General features: G+C 35.7%; 1 protein-coding gene across 1 annotated transcript; it reads right to left on the reverse strand.

The window, feature by feature from the left end:
• Positions 1-6,283: 6,283 nt before the first annotated feature.
• Positions 6,284-8,903, reverse strand: LOC139899746 (receptor kinase-like protein Xa21). Its single transcript, XM_071882584.1, has 3 exons — positions 8,194-8,903; positions 7,033-8,092; positions 6,284-6,901 (listed from the first exon to the last, which is right to left on the reverse strand). The coding sequence occupies exons 1-3, from the start codon at positions 8,901-8,903 to the stop codon at positions 6,284-6,286; spliced, it is 2,388 nt and encodes a 795-aa protein (XP_071738685.1).
• Between the last annotated feature and the right edge of the window lie 14,379 nt (positions 8,904-23,282).

Consider the following 23,282-nt stretch of genomic DNA (forward strand, 5'->3'; position numbering starts at 1 on the left):
TGCGACATAATTTTGGTCAAACGAGTCTCATATAGGGACTACGACCACGCAACGGGACCTAAGTTAATGGCGCCGTCAATAACGGTTTTGTTCGGGTCGTTACAGTTGAGGTTTGCTATGCGGTTGTTGTTGGTGGTGGTAATGGTACTGTTGATGGTGGTACTGGTTATGCTGTTGGTGCTGCTGCTGGTGTTTGTAACCTTTGCACCATATTCTCCAAAGCCACTACCCGAGCGCGAAGCTCGTTGACTTCTTCTATTACACCGGGGTAATTGTCGGTTCGGACGAGCGGATAAATAAGATCTAGAATTTGGAGTAGTATACAATCATGACGAGATACTCTGGAAATGAGAGAGAAAATGGTGTTTCGGACAGGTTCGCCGGTAAGTGCTTCGGGTTCATTGCCAAGAGGGCAATGTGGTGGATGGAAAGGATCGCCTTCTTCTTGTCTCCAATGATTAAGGAGGCTACGGACCCATCCCCAATTCATCCAGAATAGATGATGGCTGATTGGTTGATCCATTCCAGTCACACTGCTTTCGGAGCTTGAGTGGGATTCCATTTCGGAATCCGAGGAACTTGAACTGATGACGAATTCCATTTCGTACGATTTGATAAAGGATTTTTTTGATACGAAATGATTTTCCGGCTATCGAGTGGTATTCTAACTACATAGAATATCTATATATATATATAGATCAAAAGATTTCATAGATATGGAGGAAATTACGGAATATGTCAGGCAGAGTTTACGGTAATAGATACGATAAGATATGATTTAGCAGATACGCTAAGATATGAATTTTGTCTATACACTATTCATGCAATCAATGCAGCAAGACGTGTCTAGACTAAGAATGATAAGCAGGTAATTTTCTAAGGATGGTAAGTAGATGATTTCCGACTAAAAATGATAAACAAAACTTTTGACATGCAGACACGGTCGAAGTCCAGACTCACTAATGCATCTTAACAACTATCAGTTAGACACACTAATGCAAGACCTGGTTCGCTAAGACCACCGCTCTGATACCAACTGAAAGGACCCGTCCTAATCCACCTGGACGAAGTCATCAACATTTGGTCCCATTGCGATGATAGGCTCCAAGTAATGTCCTTATATTGAGCAAATGCACAGCGGAAGACTTAATTCGTACCTGAGAATAAACATGCTTTAAAGTGTCAACCAAAAGGTTGGTGAGTTCATAGGTTTATCATAACAATCATTTCAATATGTTAATAGACCACAAGATTTCATAATCATAAACATAATACACTCGCAAGTGTATGTAAAGCATTCTAAGTGGTTGAGCACTTGGTAACCATACTTAACATTTAATCAACGTCGCATATTCCCTTTATTATGAAATCTCACTACACCGTACCAAGTGTAGTCACCAAAACGAAGTACTGTGCAACCGTTGAATACTGGTCGTCCAGTCCGGTTGGGGTTGTCAGGCCCGATAGATCTATCAACAGGATTCGCGTTTACAATACCCATGTAAATAGTAGTTACCAAGCTACAGGGAAATATGCCAGTGGTACAACTCAATGTAGAATATATTTTTAAGTACTTGTGTCTATTTTGTAAACATTTATAAAAGCAGCGCATGTATTCTCAGCCCAAAAATATATATTGCAAAAGCAATTAAAAGGGGAACAACTGAAACTCACAATACTGTATTTCGTAGCAATTATGTATATGACGGCACTGAACAAGTGCAGGGTTTGTCTCGGATTCATGAACCTATATTAAGTATATATATATTTATATGTTGGTCAATATCTGTCTAACAATTTAGGTCAGGTCGTAGTGTATCACAATCCTAATGCTCGAGACCGATATGCAAAAGTCAACTTGACCCAAAATGACTTCCAAAATCTATACATGTTTATTATATAACTTATATATAGTCGTTTTATATATTTAAATATATTTATCAGATCTTATTAAACTAAATAATACAAGTCATAAAAATTTATATTTAAATTCATATATGATAAAAATATACTTTTATATATCTCAAGTAATAAAATTTATAAAATTCACTTAATATCATAAAAATATAGTGGTATGTATTATTAATGTAATTATATTACGTGTGGTAAAAATATCTTTGTACGCATATTTATTTGATTAAATAATATTGATAATAATAATAATGATAAAAATAATAAAATGATAGTTTCAATAAAAATATTAATTTTTAGTAATAACATCAACTGATAACAATTATAATAATCATTTTAATAATAATATTAAAATTAATAATAATTCAGTTGACCATATCTTTTAATCCGTTCATCGAACCCACACGATTTCTAAATGAAAAGTTATTAATTTTTCTTTAGCTTTTCAACGACATGCATATCATATACCTTATCTCAGTAGCATATGTATCAAATTCGTGATTTATCATAAACTATTTAACGACGAAACTAAGCATACAAACATGCATAATCATATATACTCGAGCACTAGTCAGGGATACACTATTAATATATAAAAGATAATATATGAATGCTCACGTATCAATATTGTGATTCAATATTGCAGGAAAGTACGTAGACGCAACGAAAATGATAAACGTTAGGTTGACCTCACGAGCAATACCCTCGAACAATATCCATAACCTCCATAGCTATAACCCATAATTTCCTTAGCTCTATCCCGTTTGAAAACTTATTTTGAAATCGTCTGAATATAACTCCGTCGTAGTATTTTATGTATACTAATAATATCTTGAAATAATACTAAGTAAATATATATATGTAATTCGATTGAGAGAGTTTAGAGAGATATATTTTCAAGTTTCTATGAAATAATAAAACCTATTGAATTCTATTTATAATAGATTTTTGAATTATTAAAGTGAATTATTAAAGTATGAATTATTAAAGTGAATTATTAAAGTATGAATTATTAAAGTGAATTATTAAAGTATGAATTATTAAAGTGAATTATTAAAGTGAATTATTAAAGTATGAATTATTAAAGTGAATTATTAAAGTATGAATTATTAAAGTGAATTATTAAAGTGAATTATTAAAGTGAATTATTAAAGTTAAAGTAAAGTAAAAGTAAAGTAAAGGTAAAGTTAAAGTATAGTAAAAGTATAAAACTATGTACGTATAATACGCGTATAAATATATTTAATATTAATTTAAATCGTTATATCATAAAATATTTTAGAAAAGTAGAATTATATATATTCATAATAGGTTTCAAGTTTTTAAATTACAGTCTGTTGGTGAAGCATGGGATAAAGTCCAAAGGTTTAATAAACGTGTGAAATCATCTTAATGAAAAATGTCGAGTTACTTAACTTGTCGATATCCAACATCTAAGTTATTTACACTCCACGTTCTTACTTATAGATCACTTTACCATTTTCCGAATATTGTCAAAAAGAATAGATTTCTTAAATCACAGTGGACCTCATAACATTGGCCCGTAATCATATCATAATGTATCTGATAATTCAATCATTTGATATTATCTCTTAATTCTGTCGATAAATATATCAAAACAAATACGTTCATGTAAAGTATCATATATATCAAATACTTTGTTAATGTTTTCAGTTATTATATATTATATATACATATCTATATACACATAATTGTTCGTGAATCGTCGAACACGGTCAAAGGGTAATTGATTACATGAATGTAGTTCCAAACTTTTTGAGATTCAACATTACAAATTCTGCTTATCGTGTCGGAAACATATAAAGGTTAGGTTTAAATTTGGTCGGAAATTTCCGGGTCGTCACATCAATAGTGGGTTAGGCAAAGTTATAGCTAACAAGGTTCTGATTTTATGGTCAAGTCCAACACGACGTTTATCCTCAGCATCCCATCTAGAAGGAGTGAGAATAACCTCTCTGCCAGGAACAGCAGGAGTGTCAGCTGTAGCTGGAGCACTACCAATAGTCTCAGTGGGAATAAATGGACCATCTGTGGCAATACCAGGCATGAGTGGGTCAATAGACTCAAGGTGAAGCATGAATCTTACCTTCCAAGTTTCATACTCATCTTCATCAAATTTGGGTGGTCTATTGGATGAGCCATTTTCAAGGTAAGCTGTACTTGAATATGCAGCCATGAGAGAATTCAGATCCAAGATATTAATTATCAAGATTGAAGCTCTGATACCAGTTATTGGTTCCTTGATAACAATAGGAGTAATGTAGAGGGGGGTGAATACAATTTCTTTTAATTAACTTAACAGTTAAGCACGATTAGTATTCAAGCATGTAAATTAAATAGAGTCACAGGTAATTTTCAATGGTTATTCTTTATTGATTGAATCACAAAGAATCACAACTATCCTTGGCAGAATGATAGTTGGTTGATACAGATTACCTAGAATATAGCTAAGAGGTAAACTAAAAGCTATTACACATTTTTGACTCTAAACCCACACCACTAGTAGATACAATAGTGGATACAACAATTTATAGTAGTCCTATTAACCGTGTAATGGTTCTATTGTCCACTGGTACATAGGATGTCTGTACTTGTGGGGACAACTGCATCAGAGAGCATGCTCTCCTCTTTCCTCTTTGGTAGCTATTTGCAGGAACACCCCAATTCGGTTTAGCACCACTATTTGATTAAACAAATAGAATGTTGTGTTCTCTAGGTGTTGACAAAGTATAACCCATGTCTGCACATGCGTTAAACTTCTGCATTCCCACGTGGTCTTGTAAGGTCACTTGTCAGCCGGCGACGCGTGTCCTTTTCTGTTCAACTTTGTCTTTGACTTCTATTGAATAGTACAATTAATGTAGACCACTTGGGAAAGTATATGCTTATAATGGAGCATAGCTGTCTTGTGTAGTAAGCTGCATTCCAGCTGTGCTGGTTCTTCATTGCTGAGACACTTGATATTCTTGAACTGCTGAGTACACATCTTGTGCTGATTGAAGAACACTGTCTACCTTGTGCTGGTAGACTGAGCAGCAAACTACACTCGACACAGTAATATCTGATGTCTATACATAAACAAACTTGTGCTGGCTGCACATAACATTTTAGTGCAAATAAATTACAGTTTTGTCATAATTAAATCCTTAATTATTTTGGGGACTCAACACATATTTTATTACGTTTTAATGACTTAAGTTTGTTAAGTTGACAGTCCAACGTTAGTAGTCCATAATTAATTGTCCACAGTTAGTAGTACAGAAATAAATCAATATATATTATCTCGAATCAATCCACGACCCAGTCTATACAAGTCTCAGACTCGATCACAACTCAAAGTATATATATTATTTTGGAATCAACCTCAACCCTGTATAGCTAACTCGATCATTACCGCATATAGAGTGTCTATGGTTATTCCAAATAATATATATATGACGTCGATATGATATGTTAAAACATTGTATACGTGTCTATGGTCTATCAAGATTACATAATATATGTTAGAATACATGTATAATACAATATAAGTTAGTAAAGTTATGGTTAGTATAGATTTGTTACAAAGTTTCACGTAGCTAAAACAAGCAAAAGTATCCAATTTTGTTTTACCCATAACTTCTTCGTTTTAAATCCGTTTTGAGTGAATCCAATTGCTATGGTTTCATATTGAACCAAATATTAATAATATAAACAGAAAAAGTATAGATTTATAGTCAGAAATATAAGTTACAAGTCATTTTTGAAAGAGATAGTCATTTCCGTCGAAAGAACGACATCTTGATGACCATTTTGAAAAACATACTTCCACTTTGAATTTAACCATGATTTTTGGATATAGTTTCATGTTCATATGAAATATCATTTTCTCATAAGAACAACTTTTAAATCAAAGTTTATCATAGTTTTTAATTATCTAACCCAAAACAGCCCCCGGTTTTACTACGACGTATGTCCGGTTTTACGGTGTTCTTCGTGTTTCCATGTTTTAAATCATTAAGTTAGCATATCATATAGATATAGAACATGTGTTTAGTTGAAGTGTTTTACTGTAGCAAATAGTGTTTTACTGTAGCAAATAGTGTTTTACTTGTACATCTTTGATTTAATTGTATTTCTTCTTATATATATATAAAATAAAAACTTACCTCATAAAAAAATAAAACGATTATATAATTATCACAAGTTATGACGTTCGTGAATCATCAGGCAAGCGGGGTGGTCAATTGACTACATAAACTCATTTCAATTAATCAAGTCTTAATAAGTTTGATTGCTTAACATGTTGGAAACATTTAATCATGTAAATATAGTTTTCATTTAATATATAAACATGAAAAAGTTCGGGTCACTACACATAACCAATTGTTCCTTTCACCCCAGATGTACTGTTTAGGTCAGAATTTGTTTCAAGAAATCGAGTTAATCCAAAGTCTCCAACATGAGCCACCATATCATCATCCAGTAGTATGTTGCTAGGGTTTAAATCACAGTGAACAATGGTTGGTCCACAAAAATTGTGAAGATAATCAAGTGCAGATGCAATATCGATGAGAATATTTATTCTTTGAGGAAGGTTTAGTCTAGATGCATGTACACTTAAATGTATCCAATCATGTAAGCTTCCATTTGACATGTAATCATAAATCAAAGCTTTGAAATCATTTCCTTGAAAGTCAACACTTGAACATGAAGTAATTATCTTCAATAGATTCCTGTGTCGAACACTCCACCTTGCTTCACATTCTCTTATAAATTTTTTTCGAGCTCCTTGAGTTTGAAGATGCAAGACTTTCACTGAAACAAATCTATCATCATGTTCCAGAAGTCCTTTATAAATAGAGCTTGACCCACCCTTGCCAATTAAACTGGTTTCAGAGAAGCCATCAGTAGTCTTGAGAAGTTGAATGTAGAAAACTTTCAAAAATCGTTCGTTTGTCGATGATTGAGAAGGTTGGTCTTTTCTTTTCTTTTTATATAAAACGTACACAACACATGATACAATCAAAAGTGAGGAAGCAATCAATTAGACTATTACAAATACCAAAAACCTCTTTTATGTTTCTTCTTCTACTTGCATTTGGGTAACCCGAGTTCTACTAAGCCACCACAGAGCTTTCGATTCCCCGCGATAGATATTCCATTTGCATTCGCAAACACCCCTCTCACTGGAACTTCAACCTCAAAATCATTAAATGACATGTTTAATGCTTGTAATGACGAAAATCCTTCCAAGAATCGAGGAATATTTCCAGACAAATTATTATGAAAAAGATCGAGTTCCACCAATCCCCTCATGGAACTTAATGATGGTTGTAACATACCTTGGAATAAGTTGTCGTTGATGTATAAGTATGAAAGGCTAGAGCATCCACTAAGACTACTAGGAATGTTACCTGATAGATCATTATGAGATAATTTCAGAAAACTCAACATCTTGAGGTCTCCAATCTCAGACGGAAGGGAGCCAGATAGGTTGTTATGAGAAAGATCTACTCCTATGGATAGAGATGAAAGTTGAAGAAGTTGTTTCGGTATGTTGCCACTTAGTCTATTGTTATCACGGTATAATACTTTAAGACGATAACAATTTCCTAGACTTAGTGGAATAATCCCTTCCAGTTCGTTGGAATCTATACCAAGTCTATTGATCATTGACCAGTTCCCAATGGTATCAGGAATTGGCCCTAAAAATTGGTTGTCATTGAAGACGACAAATTGTAACTTTTGAAGCTTTCCAATTGTAGAGGATATTTTTCCTGTCAATCTATTATAAGCTAAGTGAGTCAAGCCAACTAGATTACCTATACTTGAGGAGAGGTTTCCATATAATTTATTTTCTGATAAATCTAGTATAGCTAAATGATCAGAAAGATTACCAATTGACCTCAAGAGCGCTCCTTTAAAATTGCAATTGCGCATAATCAATATTTCTAATTTGCTGCAATTGTTTAAAGAATCAATAGACTTTATTTCATTCGCTTCCCTACTTTCAAAAATATTACATAAGCCTATATGATTAATATCTGTTAGTTTTGAAAACTCGATTGTCAACTTCCCACTAAACCTATTTATACTCATCTCAAATTCTCTTAACTTAGAACAATTAGATATGGAGGGAGGAAGAATCCCAGACAGATCGTTATCCCTTAATTGAAGTCTAATCAGATGAGGTAACAGTAAGGTGATTCTCAGACAAAGATAAATTAGTTAGGAGTGAAAGGTTATAAATGGAATGAGGGATGGTACCACTTAAGTTACAGCCATCTAAGTAAAATAGTCTTAAGCTTTTCAAATGGCCAAAGGTGTCTGGAATGCTCCCACCAAACGGATTCCCTGAAATGGATAACAGTTCTAGTAATCCCTGGAATTCCACATGTTAAATGATTATTACCCACTACTAAATAATTTAGTTTCGACAAGAGACTAATCTCCTTTGGTATGCTTCCAACTAGCTCATTAGCACCAAGCTGAAACGTTTCTAGGTTCAAACTACCCAATAAGTTAGTTGGAATGACTCCACTAAACTCGTTTTCTACAATATTCAAAACACATAGCCAGAACAAACGACCGAGTTCATGGGGTATGGTTCTATGAAAGCTGTTGTTCCCGAGTCTAAGCTCACGAAGGAAGCTGAGATTTCCAACATGAGGAGACAATGATCCTTCCAGGCCTTGTGAAATCAGTTGTAAACCAATTACTCTTTTGTGCCTCTTCCCACATGTAACACCGCTCCAGTCACAGAAATGAAATGAAGTGTTCCATGAGGTTAGGGCTCCATAAGGATCGTGGGTGATGAGTGACTTGAAAGACAACAACGCCAGGCGATCTGTCTGATTCCTATAATCATAGGAAGATGATGATGAGATGGTGGCATTAGTATTATTAGTAGTCAGAAATATAACAATACCATAAAAGAGGAAAGCATTGAGAGAGGAAAATAATGAACAAACTGGTTGCCTTGAGTTCATTTTTGGAACTAAGTATAAGATTACAAACCTCGTTGATGCCTTTTTTATTGGTAAAATAATATAATAATGAAAATTTGGAAATAGCAATTAGTGGGTAGACGTGACTTCCAGGGCTCTTGTGGGTGAGTGGGTGGGTTCTTATGTATGGACTTGCTTTAATTGATAACTCCATCACTTATCTACCAGTGGGTAGACTTGACTTAGTTTTATTGGTGACCCATCAAATAGACACTTACCACATTCTAATCAATATTTTCATGGGATATTTATAAAGTTACCATCTTGTATGATTTTAACTTGTTGCGCTAGCTAAGCATATATGAATAACACCTTTGCAAAATTGACTCTGACTTATACATGATGGTTTCCAGTGGTTTCCAGCCGTCATCTAGATGGCTCTGTTCCAGCCGTCATCTAGATGTTCAAAGCTGCCGACGTTGACAACGCGTATGGAAGTGGCAAACTTGAACACGATGACGGCCGCCAACTTCCGCCAACTTTCCTCGTTCACACCATTCACCGCCATAGAATTTTTGCTATAAATAGAGATGCAAACTTTCATTGTAAATAATCCCAAAATCACTCAGAGAAGTGTAATCACAACCTAGATAGTGTGTGTGAGTTTGAGAGTTTTTTTTAGAGTTTTGTAAATACTCGTGTAATCTATTCTTGTGAGTAATAGAGTTATTTTTCTCTCAAATTTGTATCTCCCAACGTCCAGGCGATCCTCTCTTCCCAACAAGTGGTATCAAGAGCTTGGTTAGAGACGTTGGTTGAGTTTTTGGGTCTTCTGAAGTTTCCTCAAAATCCAATTTTGAGTGTACCATTGGATTCGTCTCGTCGAACCGAGTCCAACGAAAAAAACGGTGACTTAAACAGAGTTATAACGAGCCCAGAAAACGCGGTCAAAGTTTGGTCAACTCGCCGGAATCTCGCCGGAGAAGACGACCGGTGCCGGAATTTTCGCCGGAGAAGAAAGTCCTGTAGCAATTCACTGTAGCAGTCATGTAGCAATTCACTGTAACAGCTGGCGGCATTGTAGCAAGTTCCTGTAGCAGTACTGTAGCAGTACTGTAGCAATTCTGAAATTTTACAATTTGGTCCCTGAAATTTTCAGAATTTCATTTTTGGTCCCTGAAGTTTATAAAAAATTATAATTTTTCCCCGTAAGTGGAATTGAAGCCGTGAAGTGTCTTTTCCACCATTTTCAACCGTTCCGGACATAACGGTGATCTCTGTTTTCTACAATTCAACCCCGTGTGTGTGTTGAAAAATTATTTGTAAGGTGATAATGTCCATAGAAGAGTCAACATCATCTTCGGGAGCTATGATTATGCTCATAGCCACAAACTACACGCTGTGGAAACCTCGGATGGAATATCTCCTCAGCTGTAAGGATTTATTTGACCATATTGAATTAAAGGGTACAAATCATGATTCCACTAAAGAAAAAGAGTGGAAGAAATCTAACCGAAAAACTATTGGTCAGATCGTCAATGGATTGATCATAGTGTCTTCCACCATGTTGCACAAGAGACAGACGCATATGCCCTCTGGAAAAAGTTGGAGGACATGTACCAGGCCAAGACTGCTCGGAATAAAGCCCTGTTGATGAGGCGTTTAGTCAACATGAAGCTTAAAAGTGGAACTTCAGTTGTCGAGCATACCAGTGAGTTCCAGAGCTTGGTTAACCAGTTATCGTCTGTAGAGATGCCGCTTGGCGATGAAGTTCAGGCGTTACTGCTACTTAGTTCCCTTCCCAATAGTTGGGAAACACTGGTAGTAACACTCAGCAACTCAGCCCCGAATGGCAAACTTACCATGTCAATGGTCAAGGATGCCCTATTCAGTAAAGAGGCAAGGAGAAAGGACATGGGCACAGATCAGACCCATGCCTTTGTCACAAAGAAACGGGGGAGACAGTGAATGAGTAGCAAAAATAAATGGAGAGGCAGAAGCAAGAGTAGGGGCAGGTCAGCTGATGGCAGAAAACCAACTTATAAATGTCATCATTGTGGATTAGAGGGACATATGAAAAAGAACTGCTATAGATTGAAAGAGGAACAAGGTCAAAGCAGTTCACAGTCGAAGAACAAGGGTGGAGAAACATTAGTTACAATCACTGGTGATGTAGCTTATTGTTCAACCCATGATGAGACATGCCTTCACGTCTCACGAGAAGACACGGAATGGGTGGTAGATACTGCAGCTTCCTACCACGTGACTCCATACAAGGAATACTTCACAACATACAAAGCTGGTGACTTTGGAGCTGTGAAGATGGGAAATTCCAGTTCCGCTGAGATTGTCGGAATTGGTGATGTCAAGATAAAGACAAGTTCCGGGAGCACAATCACTTTGAAGGATGTCCGCCATGTGCCAGATCTTCGACTGAATTTACTTTCTGGGGTAGCTCTCGACAAACAGGGCTATGATAGTCATTTCAGTAAAGGCACATGGAAATTGTCAAGAGGCGCTATGATAGTCACTCGAGGACACATTTGTGGCACACTGTACAAGACTCATGTGAAGATCTGCACAGACATCATTAATGTTGCAGAAAAAGAGGCTTCACAAAATTTATGGCACCAGAGACTCGGTCACATGAGTGAGAAAGGGTTGTATACCCTAATAAAGAAGGAGCTTATTAATGTAGACAAGGACTCTCCACTAGATCCTTGCAATCATTGTCTGTTTGGTAAGCAGCATAGAGTCTCGTTTAATTCATCTTCAACGAGAAGATCAGTGTTACTCAGTCTGGTACACTCTGATGTTTGCGGTCACTTAGAGATTGAATCAATTGGCGGCAATCGATACTTTCTGACGTTTATTGATGATACTTCTCGAAAGGTGTGGATATATTTCTTGCGGATGAAGGACCAGGTGTTCGATTACTTCAAACAGTTTCATGTCATGGTAGAACGTGAGACAGGAAAGAAGTTAAAGTGTCTTCGATCTGACAACGGCGGTGAATACTCCTCCAGGCAGTTCGATGCCTATTGCAGATCATATGGCATCCAACATGAGAAGACAGTTCCACGTACCCCTCAACACAATGGTATAGCAGAAAGAATGAACCGAACAATCATGAAACGTGTTCGGAGCATGCTCATATGGCTAAGTTGCCAAAGCCATTCTGGGGAGAAGCAGTCAGAGCTGCATGTTACTTGATCAACCGATCTCCATCAGTACCACTGAATTTTGAAGTTCCGGAGAAACTTTGGTCTGGAAAGGACCATCATACTCTCACTTAAGAGTATTTGGATGTTTGGCATACACACATGTATCCAAGGAGCTCAGGCAGAAGTTGGATGCAAGGACCACTCCATGCATATTTATAGGCTATGGAGATGAAGAATTTAGATACAGATTATGGGATCCAAAGGAGAAAAAGGTGATCAGAAGTAGGGACGTAGTGTTCCATAAAATCCAGACAATAGAAGACATTGAAAAGCCCACAATATCTCAGATGACAAATGTTGTTGCTCAGGTGCCAGAGGTAACAACAGAATCATTTATGAGAAATGAACATGCAGTGCAAGATGAAATACCGGAAGTAGAAGATAATGAGGAAAATGACGGTGCTGAGCAGGGGGAGCCACAACCCCATCTGCCAGACGTTCCAGGACCATCACAAGGAGAAGATGATGGTGGATCTCCTCAGTATATTCCAGAAGTTCGAAGATCTGAACGAGGTCGGATTCCATCGAGTAGATATCCGGAATCCGAGTACCTTCTACTTACTGAAGATGGAGAACCAGAGAGTTTTCATGAAGCAGTAACTCATAAGGATAAAGAAAAATGGTTGCTCGCAATGCAGGATGAGATGAATTCTCTGCAGAAAAATCAAACTTATGAGATTGTAGAACTTCCACGCGGGAAGAAGGCACTGAAAAATAAATGGGTGTTCAAGCCGAAAAAGGATGGTAGTAAAAAAGTGGTGAAATACAAAGCACGACTTATAGTCAAAGGATTCCAACAGAAGAAAGGGATTAATTTTGAAGAGATATTTTCACCAGTAGTCAGGATGACTTCAATTAGAGTCACACTTGGATTGGTCGCAAGTATGAACTTGGAGTTTGAACAGATGGATGTAAAGACAGCTTTTCTTCATGGAGATTTACATGAAGAAATTTACATGGAGCAGCCGGAAGGTTTTGAGGTTTCAGGAGATAACCTCGTATGCAAGCTGAAGAAAAGTTTATACGGTTTAAAGCAGGCACCTAGGCAGTGGTACAACAAGTTTGACTCGTGCATAGTGAGTCAAGGGTACAAGAAAACTGCAGCAGATGAGTGTGTCTACATTCAGAAGTTTTCTGAAGGAGATTTCGTTGCTCTTCTACTATATGTAGATGATATTTTGATCGTACGGAAATATGCAACGAAGATCAACCAGCTGAAGAAGGAACTCTCTAAGTCTTTTGACATGAAAGACTTAGGACAGGCTCAACAAATTTTGGAAATGCAGATTACCCGATATAGGGAGAGTAGAAGGTTATGGCTATCTCAGGAGAAGTATATTGAACGAGTGCTTTCACGTTTCAATACGAACAATGCCAAACCTGTTAGCATTCCATTAGCTAACCATTTAAAGTTAAGCAAGAGTTCTTGTCCCTCATCCAAGGAAGAGATCAGGTAGATGTCTTCAGTACCATATTCTTCAGCAGTTGGAAGTTTGATGTATGCAATGGTGTGTACAAGGCCCAATATTGCTCACGCAGTAGGAACAGTGAGTCGTTTTTTCTCGAACCCCGGGAAAGAGCATTGGAATGCGGTTAAATAGATTCTCAGATATCTTAAGGGTACAACGAATCTATGTCTTTGTTACGGGGGAGCTGATCCAATCTTGGAAAGCTATACAGATGCGGATATGGTTGGAGATCCTTATAGTAGGAAATCTACTTCTGGATTCATTTACACTTTTGCAGGGGGAGCCATTTCATGGCAGTCAAGACTAGAGAAGTGTGTTGCATTATCCACAACTGAAGCAGAGTATATTGCTGCCGCAGAAGCTGGAAAAAAAATGTTGTGGTTAAAGCGTTATCTCCAAGAATTTGGAATCAAGCAAAAGGAGTACAAGGTACATTGTGACAGTCAGAGTGCTCTAGATTTGAGTAAGAACTCCATGTACCATTCCCGTACAAAACATATTGATATTCGCTATCATTGGATACGCGAGGTAATTGATCGACAATTGTTGAGACTAGTGAAGATCCATACAAAGGAGAATCCTGCGGATATGTTGATAAATGTGGTGACTCGAGAGAAGTTGGAGTTATGCAGAGACATAACTGGAATGTTCGTGGATTTGGCTGGAGGGGGAGAATTGATGGTTTCCAGTAGTTTCCAGCCGTCATCTAGATGGCTCTGTTCTAGCCGTCATCTAGATGTTCAAAGCTGCCGATTGACAACGCGTATGAAAGTGGCAAACTTGAACACGATGACGGCCGCCAATTTCCGCCAACCTTCCTCGTTCACACCATTCACCGCCATAGAATTTTTGCTATAAATAGAGATGCAAACTTTCATTGTAAATCATCCCAAAATCACTCAGAGAAGTGTAATCACAACCTAGATAGTGTGTGTGAGTTTGAGAGTTTTTTTTAGAGTTTTGTAAATACTCGTGTAATCTATTCTTGTGAGTAATAGAGTTATTTTTCTCTCAAACAATACAAGGCTAGTTATTTTTTTACGTCCAGGCGATCCTCTCTTCCAACAATACAAGGCTAGTTATTTTGTAAAACTGGTTTGTTGAAGATAAGGTTGAGGCTTTAGGTTTTGTCTAGACTTGACTTGGTGAAACAATCAAACTAAATTGGTGAAAATAGGAATTCTAATAATACCAAATTATTGCCAAAAATGGAGTAAAAATAGGAATTCTAATAGTACCAAATTATTGCCAAAAATGGAGTCAAGACAACAAATAAGCTATGCATATGATCTCACTTGCTTACAACCCTTTTTATAGATCCTTTTAACAACTTAACTGTAGAATTCCACATGTCTTGGTAATATTCTTTCACAAGTATTTTTTAGTTTTTTACTGATGATTTGCAGGTAAGTACAAGATTGAATTCCTAAAAGTGCCAACCAAGACATGTATATTAATCATATAAACTTTATAACAGAAGTCAACCGTTTTTTTAATTATGGAATGGAATTATTTCTAACTTTATTACTTGGCATATACTACGCCAATCATTGATTCAGCATCCTCAATTCCACCATACAAGCTTCATTTTTAAGAACATAAATAGTACATGCATCCTCGGAGCCGGAGAAAACTGAACCGCCTTATGGTAAACTGATAGTAAAACCAACATTACATAATCAAACATGTGATGCAGAAAATAAAAACATGATGTTTATAAAATTAGATGAGAATGTACCGTGAATATTTAAAAGGGCATCCATAATATTTTGCAATTCACGGACTACATTTTCAATCTTCATCTGCTGTGTAGGAGAATCTGTAGAGTAAGACAGTCTAATTTTGAGAGTTAAAGTCAAACATTTCTCCACTTTCTCTGCATTTACTTTACTATCGATCACATTGGTTACTGCATGGTCCACCAAGGCCATGGAAACAAAATTGTGAAGGCTAAGGCCTTCTTTAAAGATATCGCGTGTTGGATTTTTCCCAGTCATCACCTCCAATAACACTATTCCAAAACTGTAGACATCTCCGCTACTCGCCAACTCATTCCCAAGGCCATACTCTACAACTTATAAGCATTACTTTTAAAAATATTGTAGTATTGGATTTTAAATATGAGCATATAAGAAAGAATACAAGAGCTTTGTAGTGACCCATACTTTTCCATGTTTATATATATATATTAAATGAAATTGTTATTTACATGATTAAGTGTTTCCAACATGTTAAGCAATCAAACTTGTTAAGACTTGATTAATTGAAATAGGTTTCATATAGACAATTAACCACCCAAGTTGACCGGTGATTCACGAACGTTAAAACTTGTAAAAACTATACGATGACATATATATGGTTATATATATAGTTAACATGATTTTATTATAAGTATGTATCTCATTAGGTATTTTAACAATGAGTTATATACATAAAAATGAGACTATTAATTTAAGAAACTCGAAAACGATATATATAACGATTATCGTTATAACAACGTCTTACTAGGTACATATGAATCATATTAAGATATTGATACACTTGGTTAATTATGTTAAATGATAATTAAATATATTATTAACTGTATTAACAATGAAATACATATGTAAAAATAAGACTACTAACTTAATGATTTCGAAACGAGACATATATGTAACGATTATCGTTGTAACGACATTTAACTGTATATATATCATACTAAGATATATTATATATCATAATATCATGATAATATAACAATTTAACATTTCATTTTTTATAATAAACAATGGGTTAACAACATTCAACAAGATCGTTAACCTAAAGGTTTCAAAACAACATTTACATGTAACGACTAACGATGACTTAACGACTCAGTTAAAATGTATATACATGTAGTGTTTCAATATGTATTCATACACTTTTGAAAGACTTCAATACACTTATCAAAATACTTCTACTTAACAAAAATGCTTACAATTACATCCTCGTTCAGTTTCATCAACAATTCTACTCGTATACACCCGTATTCGTACTCGTACAATACACAGCTTTTAGATGTATGTACTATTAGTATATACACTCCAATGATTAGTTCTTAGCAGCCCATGTGAGTCACCTAACACATGTGGGAACCATCATTTGGCAACTAGCATGAAATATCTCACAAAATTACAAAAATATGAGTAATCATTCATGACTTATTTACATGAAAACAAAATTACATATCCTTTATATCTAATCCATACACCAACGACCAAAAACACCTACAAACACTTTCATTCTTCAATTTTCATCATCTAATTGATCTCTCTCAAGTTCTATCTTCAAGTTCTAAGTGTTCTTCATAAATTCCAAAAGTTCTAGTTTCATAAAATCAAGAATACTTCCAAGATTGCAAGTTTACTTCCAAGTTTTCTAAATCCATTCCAAGTAATCATCCAAGATCAAGAAACCTTTGTTACTTACAGTAGGTTATCTTTCGAATGCAAGGTAATAATTATATTCAAACTTTAATTCAATTTCTATAACTATAACAATCTTATTTCGAGTGGAAATCTTACTTGAAATTGTTTTCGTGTCATGATTCTGCTTCAAGAACTTTCAAGCCATTCAAGGATCCTTTGAAGCTAGATTTATTTTTCTCATTTCCAGTAGGTTTATCCAAGGAACTTGAGGTAGTAATGATGTTCATAACATCATTCGATTCATACATATAAAGCTATCTTATTCGAAGGTTTAAACTTGTAATCACTAGAACATAGTTTAGTTAATTCTAAACTTGTTCGCAAATAAAAGTTAATCCTTCTAACTTGACTTTTAAAATCAACTAAACACATGTTATATATCTATATGATATGCTAACTTAATGATTTAAAACCTGGAAACACGAAAAACACCGTAAAACCGGATTTACGCTGTCGTAGTAACACCGCGGGCTGTTTTGGGTTAGTTAATTAAAAACTATGATAAACTTTGATTTAAAAGTTTTTATTCTGAGAAAATGATTTTTATTATGAACATGAAACTATATCCAAAAATTATGGTTAAACTCAAAGTGGAAGTATGTTTTCTAAAATGGTCATCTAGACGTCGTTCTTTCGACTGAAATGACTACCTTTACAAAAACGACTTGTAACTTATTTTTCCGACTATAAACCTCTACTTTTTCTGTTTAGATTCATAAAATAGAGTTCAATATGAAACCATAGCAATTTGATTCACTCAAAACGGATTTAAAATGAAGAAGTTATGGGTAAAACAAGATTGGATAATTTTTCTCATTTTAGCTACGTGAAAATTGGTAACAAATCTATTCCAACCATAACTTAATCAACTTGTATTGTATATTATGTAATCTTGAGATACCATAGACTCGTATACAATGTTTCGACCTATCATGTCGACACATCTATATATATTTCGGAACAACCATAGACACTCTATATGTGAATGTTGGAGTTAGCTATACAGGGTTGAGGTTGATTCCAAAATATATATAGTTTGAGTTGTGATCAATACTGAGATACGTATACACTGGGTCGTGGATTGATTCAAGATAATATTTATCGATTTATTTCTGTACATCTAACTGTGGACAACTAGTTGTAGGTTACTAACGAGGACAGCTGACTTAATAAACTTAAAACATCAAAATATATTAAAAGTGTTGTAAATATATTTTGAACATACTTTGATATATATGTATATATTGTTATAGGTTCGTGAATCAACCAGTGACCAAGTCTTACTTCCCGACGAAGTGAAAATCTGTGAAAGTGAGTTATAGTCCCACTTTTAAAATCTAATATTTTTGGGATGAGAATACATGCAGGTTTTATAAATGATTTACAAAATAGACACAAGTACGTGAAACTACATTCTATGGTTGAATTATTGAAATCGAATATGCCCCTTTTTATTAAGTCTGGTAATCTAAGAATTAGGGAACAGACACCCTAATTGACGCGAATCCTAAAGATAGATTTATTGGGCCTAACAAACCCCATCCAAAGTACCGAATGCTTTAGTACTTCAAAATTTATATCATATCCGAAGGGTGTCCCGGAATGATGGGGATATTCTTATATATATGCATCTTGTTAATGTCGGTTACCAGGTGTTCACCATATGAATGATTTTTATCTCTATGTATGGGATGTGTATTGAAATATGAAATCTTGTGGTCTATTGTTACGATTTGATATATATAGGTTAAACCTATAACTCACCAACATTTTTGTTGACGTTTAAAGCATGTTTATTCTCAGGTGAATACTAAGAGCTTCCGCTGTTGCATACTAAAGTAAGGATAAGATTTGGAGTCCATGTTTGTATGATATTGTGTAAAAACTGCATTCAAGAAACAGATTTCGATGTAATATATTTGTATTGTAAACCATTATGTAATGGTCGTGTGTAAACAGGATATTTTAGATTATCATTATTTGATAATCTACGTAAAGCTTTTTAAACCTTTATTTATGAAATAAAGGTTATGGTTTGTTTTAAAAATGAATGCAGTCTTTGAAAAACGTCTCATATAGAGGTCAAAACCTCGCAACGAAATCAATTAATGTGGAACGTTTTTAATCAATAAGAACGGGACATTTCAGTTGGTATCCGAGCGTTGGTCTTAAAGAACCAGAAAATTTGCATTAGTGTGTCTTATCGAGTTTGTTAGGATGCATTAGTGAGTCTGGACTTCGACCGTGTTTTCTTTAAAAATGATTGCTTAACATTTTTGTTGGAAACTATATATTATTAACATGTATATATTATGTGATATATTAATCTCTTAACATGTTTGATATTGTGTGATAGATGTCTACCTCTAGCACAAATCCCATTGACTCACCTAATAATAACGAAGAGTCGAATATATATTGGACTGATTCACAAGTTCCCGAAGAAGAACCGGAAGAAGAATCAGAACCGGAAGAAGAATCAGAACCGGAAGAGGAGGAACCAGAGGAGTAAATAGAACCGGTGGGGGAAATAATAAAACGGTTAAGTAAAAGAAAATCCTCAACCAACCGACCAAGGTTAATTATGGTCAATGGTGTTTCCGCCAAAGAAGAAAAATATTGGGAGGATTACCAATTCTCCGATGAATCGGATTCCGACGAGAATTCCGATGATGTTATAGAAATTACACCAACTGAATTTAAAAAGGCAAAAGAAAATAATAAGAGAAAGGGCATAAAAATAGAGAAATCTAATTCCAACCCCGATGAAATTTATATGTATCGTCAATCCCCCGAAGCCCTTAAGTTGTAACAATGACCCGGGAACCTCTAAACCACCAGGTTTTTCTAAACCGTTGAGGAAAACAACAGCTCGTATTAGGGGAACATCATATATCCCTAGAAACTTGGCAAAACGAACCAAAACCGAAGAAGAAGAAACGAGCGAGTTGGAATAAGATAGTTGTATTCGTGTGGTGTAATATATGTAATATAGTGTGCTTATGCTTTATGATATATGTAAAAATTGCTTGTATTAATAAGTATTTTTTTTTATGAATCTAACTCTTGTCTATTTTACAGTATAAAAACACAAAATGGATAGACAACCCAATATTTTAAGAGACCTACCCGGAGACATGATTGATGAAATCTTGTCTAGAGTCGGTCAGAATTCTTCGGCATAACTATTTACGGCGAAATCAGTTTGTAAGACATTCGAAGAACGTTCCAAGAATGTCTTGGTTTATAAGAGACTTTCGTTTGAAAGATGGGGGATATCACATTGGGAAACCCATAAGTTACGATGTGTTTACTTTGACGCATATATTGCGGGGAACCCAAATGCTATTTTACGCAACGGGTTAAGAAATTATTTTGACTCAATGTATCCGAATATAGGACTTCATGATTTAGAAAAAGTGGCTAACATGCAACATAAAGAAGCATGCTATGCTTACGGGTTAGTAATGTTCGCTTCTCACCAAAGTGAGAAAAAGAACATCGGGCTACAACTATTAAACAAAACGTTCCCACAAGTGACGGAGTCGGTAATTGGGGTAAGAAATGAGGTTTTTAGGTTTTTACGAGACTGTTGGTAATTACGTAACCCTCGTCCCATTGACGATGTTACAACACGCTGTCTTATCAACGGCCATAACGGTTATGTTCCACAAGACCAAGGATGCGAAGTAGTCCTAGTAAAACCAGAATGCATGACTTGTTTCTGGACGTATGAATTACGTGTCTTTATTGCCTTTGCTGAATGACTTGTGTACTAGCTAGAATTATCTTCACAACTATCTTGTATCAAAGTTATTGTGTGCTATATTTCATGCTTTATGTAAAATAAGCGATATTGTAAGTTTGTAAAATATTGTATAAAAGTTTGAACGTGAAATATTATTATAATCAGTTTTTCATATAGAATTCTAGTAGTTGAATTGTATATTAGCTACTAAGTATGAACTTAACGGGTAGGTACTACCCGAATTTAAACTTATAAAACGCTAATATGAAGAAAAAGCTTTTATAAATGAGTTCATATTTTGCTACGAAATACTATTAACTACTCTTAATATTCTGTATGATTAACTTGTTCCATTTGACTATTTTGAAGGAAATGGCACCGACTACTCGACACACCGTGAATATGAATGAAGAGGAATTCCGTACTTTTCTAGCTTCAAACATAGCCGCAGTACAGGCTGCGCTACATACCAACAATAACCTTGGATCTAGCAGTACAGGAAATTGTGTAGGATGCACCTACAAAGAATTCACTGCCTGCAAACCTTTGGAATTTGATGGAACTGAAGGACCGATCGGATTGAAACGGTGGACCGAGAAGGTCGAATCGGTGTTTGCCATAAGTAAGTGTACTGAAGAGGACAAAGTGAAGTACGCTACGCATACCTTCACAGGTTCTGCGTTAACATGGTGGAATACCTATCTAGAGCAAGTGGGACAAGATGATGCGTACGCACTACCGTGGTCAGCATTCAAACACTTGATGAACGAGAAGTACCGTCCCAGAACCGAGGTCAATAAGCTCAAGACAGAACTTAGAGGGTTACGAACCCAAGGATTTGATATTACCACGTACTAAAGACGATTCACAGAATTGTGCCTATTGTGTTCGGGAGCGTTCGAAGATGAGAAAGAGAAGATTGACGCGTTTGTGAAAGGATTACCGGAAAGAATCCAAGAAGATATAAGTTCACAAGAGCCCGCCTCCATACAACAGGCATGTAGAATGGCTCACAAACTAGTGAACCAGATTGAGGAAAGAATTAAAGAACAAACGGCTGAAGAGGCCAATGTGAAGCAAGTCAAAAGAAAGTGGGAGGAAAACGGTGATAAGAATCACCAATACAACCACAGCAGCAATTACAATAATAATCGCAACAATTATCCCAACAATCGCAACTACAATAAACGGCCCAAAAACAACAACAACAACAACAACAACAACAACAACAACAGCAACTACAACAATCATCCCAACAACAATAACAACCGCAGCAACAACAACAATCAGAAGCAGCTATGCCAAAGGTGTGAAAAGTATCACTCGGGGTTCTGCACCAAATTTTGCAACAAGTGTAAAAGAAATGGTCATAGCGCGGCGAAGTGTGAGGTCTACGGACCAGGGGTTAACAGAACGAAAGGAACAAATGGTGTCGGAACGAGTAATGGCGGAGCAAGTAGTGTCGGAGCAAGTTATGCCAATATAGTTTGTTATAAATGTGGAAAACCGGGCCACATTATTAGAAATTTCCCGAACAAGGAGAACACGAATGGACAAGGCCGCGGAAGAGTTTTCAATATTAATGCGGCAGAGGCACAGGAAGACCCGGAGCTTGTTGTAGCGACCCGACAAAATCGTCATTGACGGCGCCGTCTACTTAGGTCCCGTTACGTGGTCATAAGTCTTTAAAACAACGTTTGACCAAAAGATATGTCGCATTCATTTCAAATGTAAAGATTGTTCAAAGTTTACAAGAATAGTTCCACCACAAGTTACGTTACAAAGTTATAAGTACAAATGAAACTTATGCGACACAATTTAAAAGTAGCCAAAAGACGCTCCATGTATGCATATATACTCGACATCCAATGCAAGTATCAAAATAATGAGCGGAAGCATGTATCATGTATCGTTCAAGGACCTGAGAAAAACATAGAAATCTGTCAACGAAAACGTTAGTGAAATCATAGGTTTGAGTAAGTAAGTACAAGTGAACCACAAGATTTGCAACAATGATAATAGTAATACATTCCAAAAGTTTGTTTCACGAGTACCCAATTATCAATGCTTAACATTCCTTCCATAGAACCCCATCACAATAGTGTTAGAACATACACTGTTTCTCGAAAATACATTTCATTCGTAAACAGTAGCGAACCATTTGAATGAGGGTTTGTCAAACCCATATGGCCATATAACATAAGTTCTCGCTTACACCCGGCAAGTGTAACTAATGATAATCGAATTGAGGATTTTTGTTGAAACTCGTATGTAGAATGTTTGTTTTCCTGTACTTGTGTTCACTTAGTAAAAAGAAACGTTTATGTTTTCTCATCCCAAATGTAAGTGCAAAAGAGTAAAAGTGGGACTATGATCTCACCTTGAGTGCACGAGTAGTAAAGTACTTCAACAAGTAAACGTGTGCAAAGAATAATGCTAGTCTTGACCTAAACAAATAGGTCGTATCAATAACGGTAAACACGATAGGTCAAAGATGTTCAATTAGTCCTACGGCTCGTTACGACTCGATTATG

Source organism: Rutidosis leptorrhynchoides, chromosome 3, assembly GCF_046630445.1.
Source record: "Rutidosis leptorrhynchoides isolate AG116_Rl617_1_P2 chromosome 3, CSIRO_AGI_Rlap_v1, whole genome shotgun sequence".
Lineage (NCBI taxonomy): Eukaryota > Viridiplantae > Streptophyta > Magnoliopsida > Asterales > Asteraceae > Rutidosis > Rutidosis leptorrhynchoides.

Coding starts and splice junctions, on each gene's coding strand:
- LOC139899746 (XM_071882584.1), bottom strand. CDS start 8,903: ATGAACTCAAGGCAACCAGTTTGTTCATTATTTTCCTCTCTCAATGCT. Junction 8,093..8,193: donor ACTATTTTACTTAGATGGCT/GTAACTTAAGTG, acceptor TCATCTGATTAG/ACTTCAATTAAGGGATAACG. Junction 6,902..7,032: donor GAAAGCTCTGTGGTGGCTTA/GTAGAACTCGGG, acceptor TTATATAAAAAG/AAAAGAAAAGACCAACCTTC.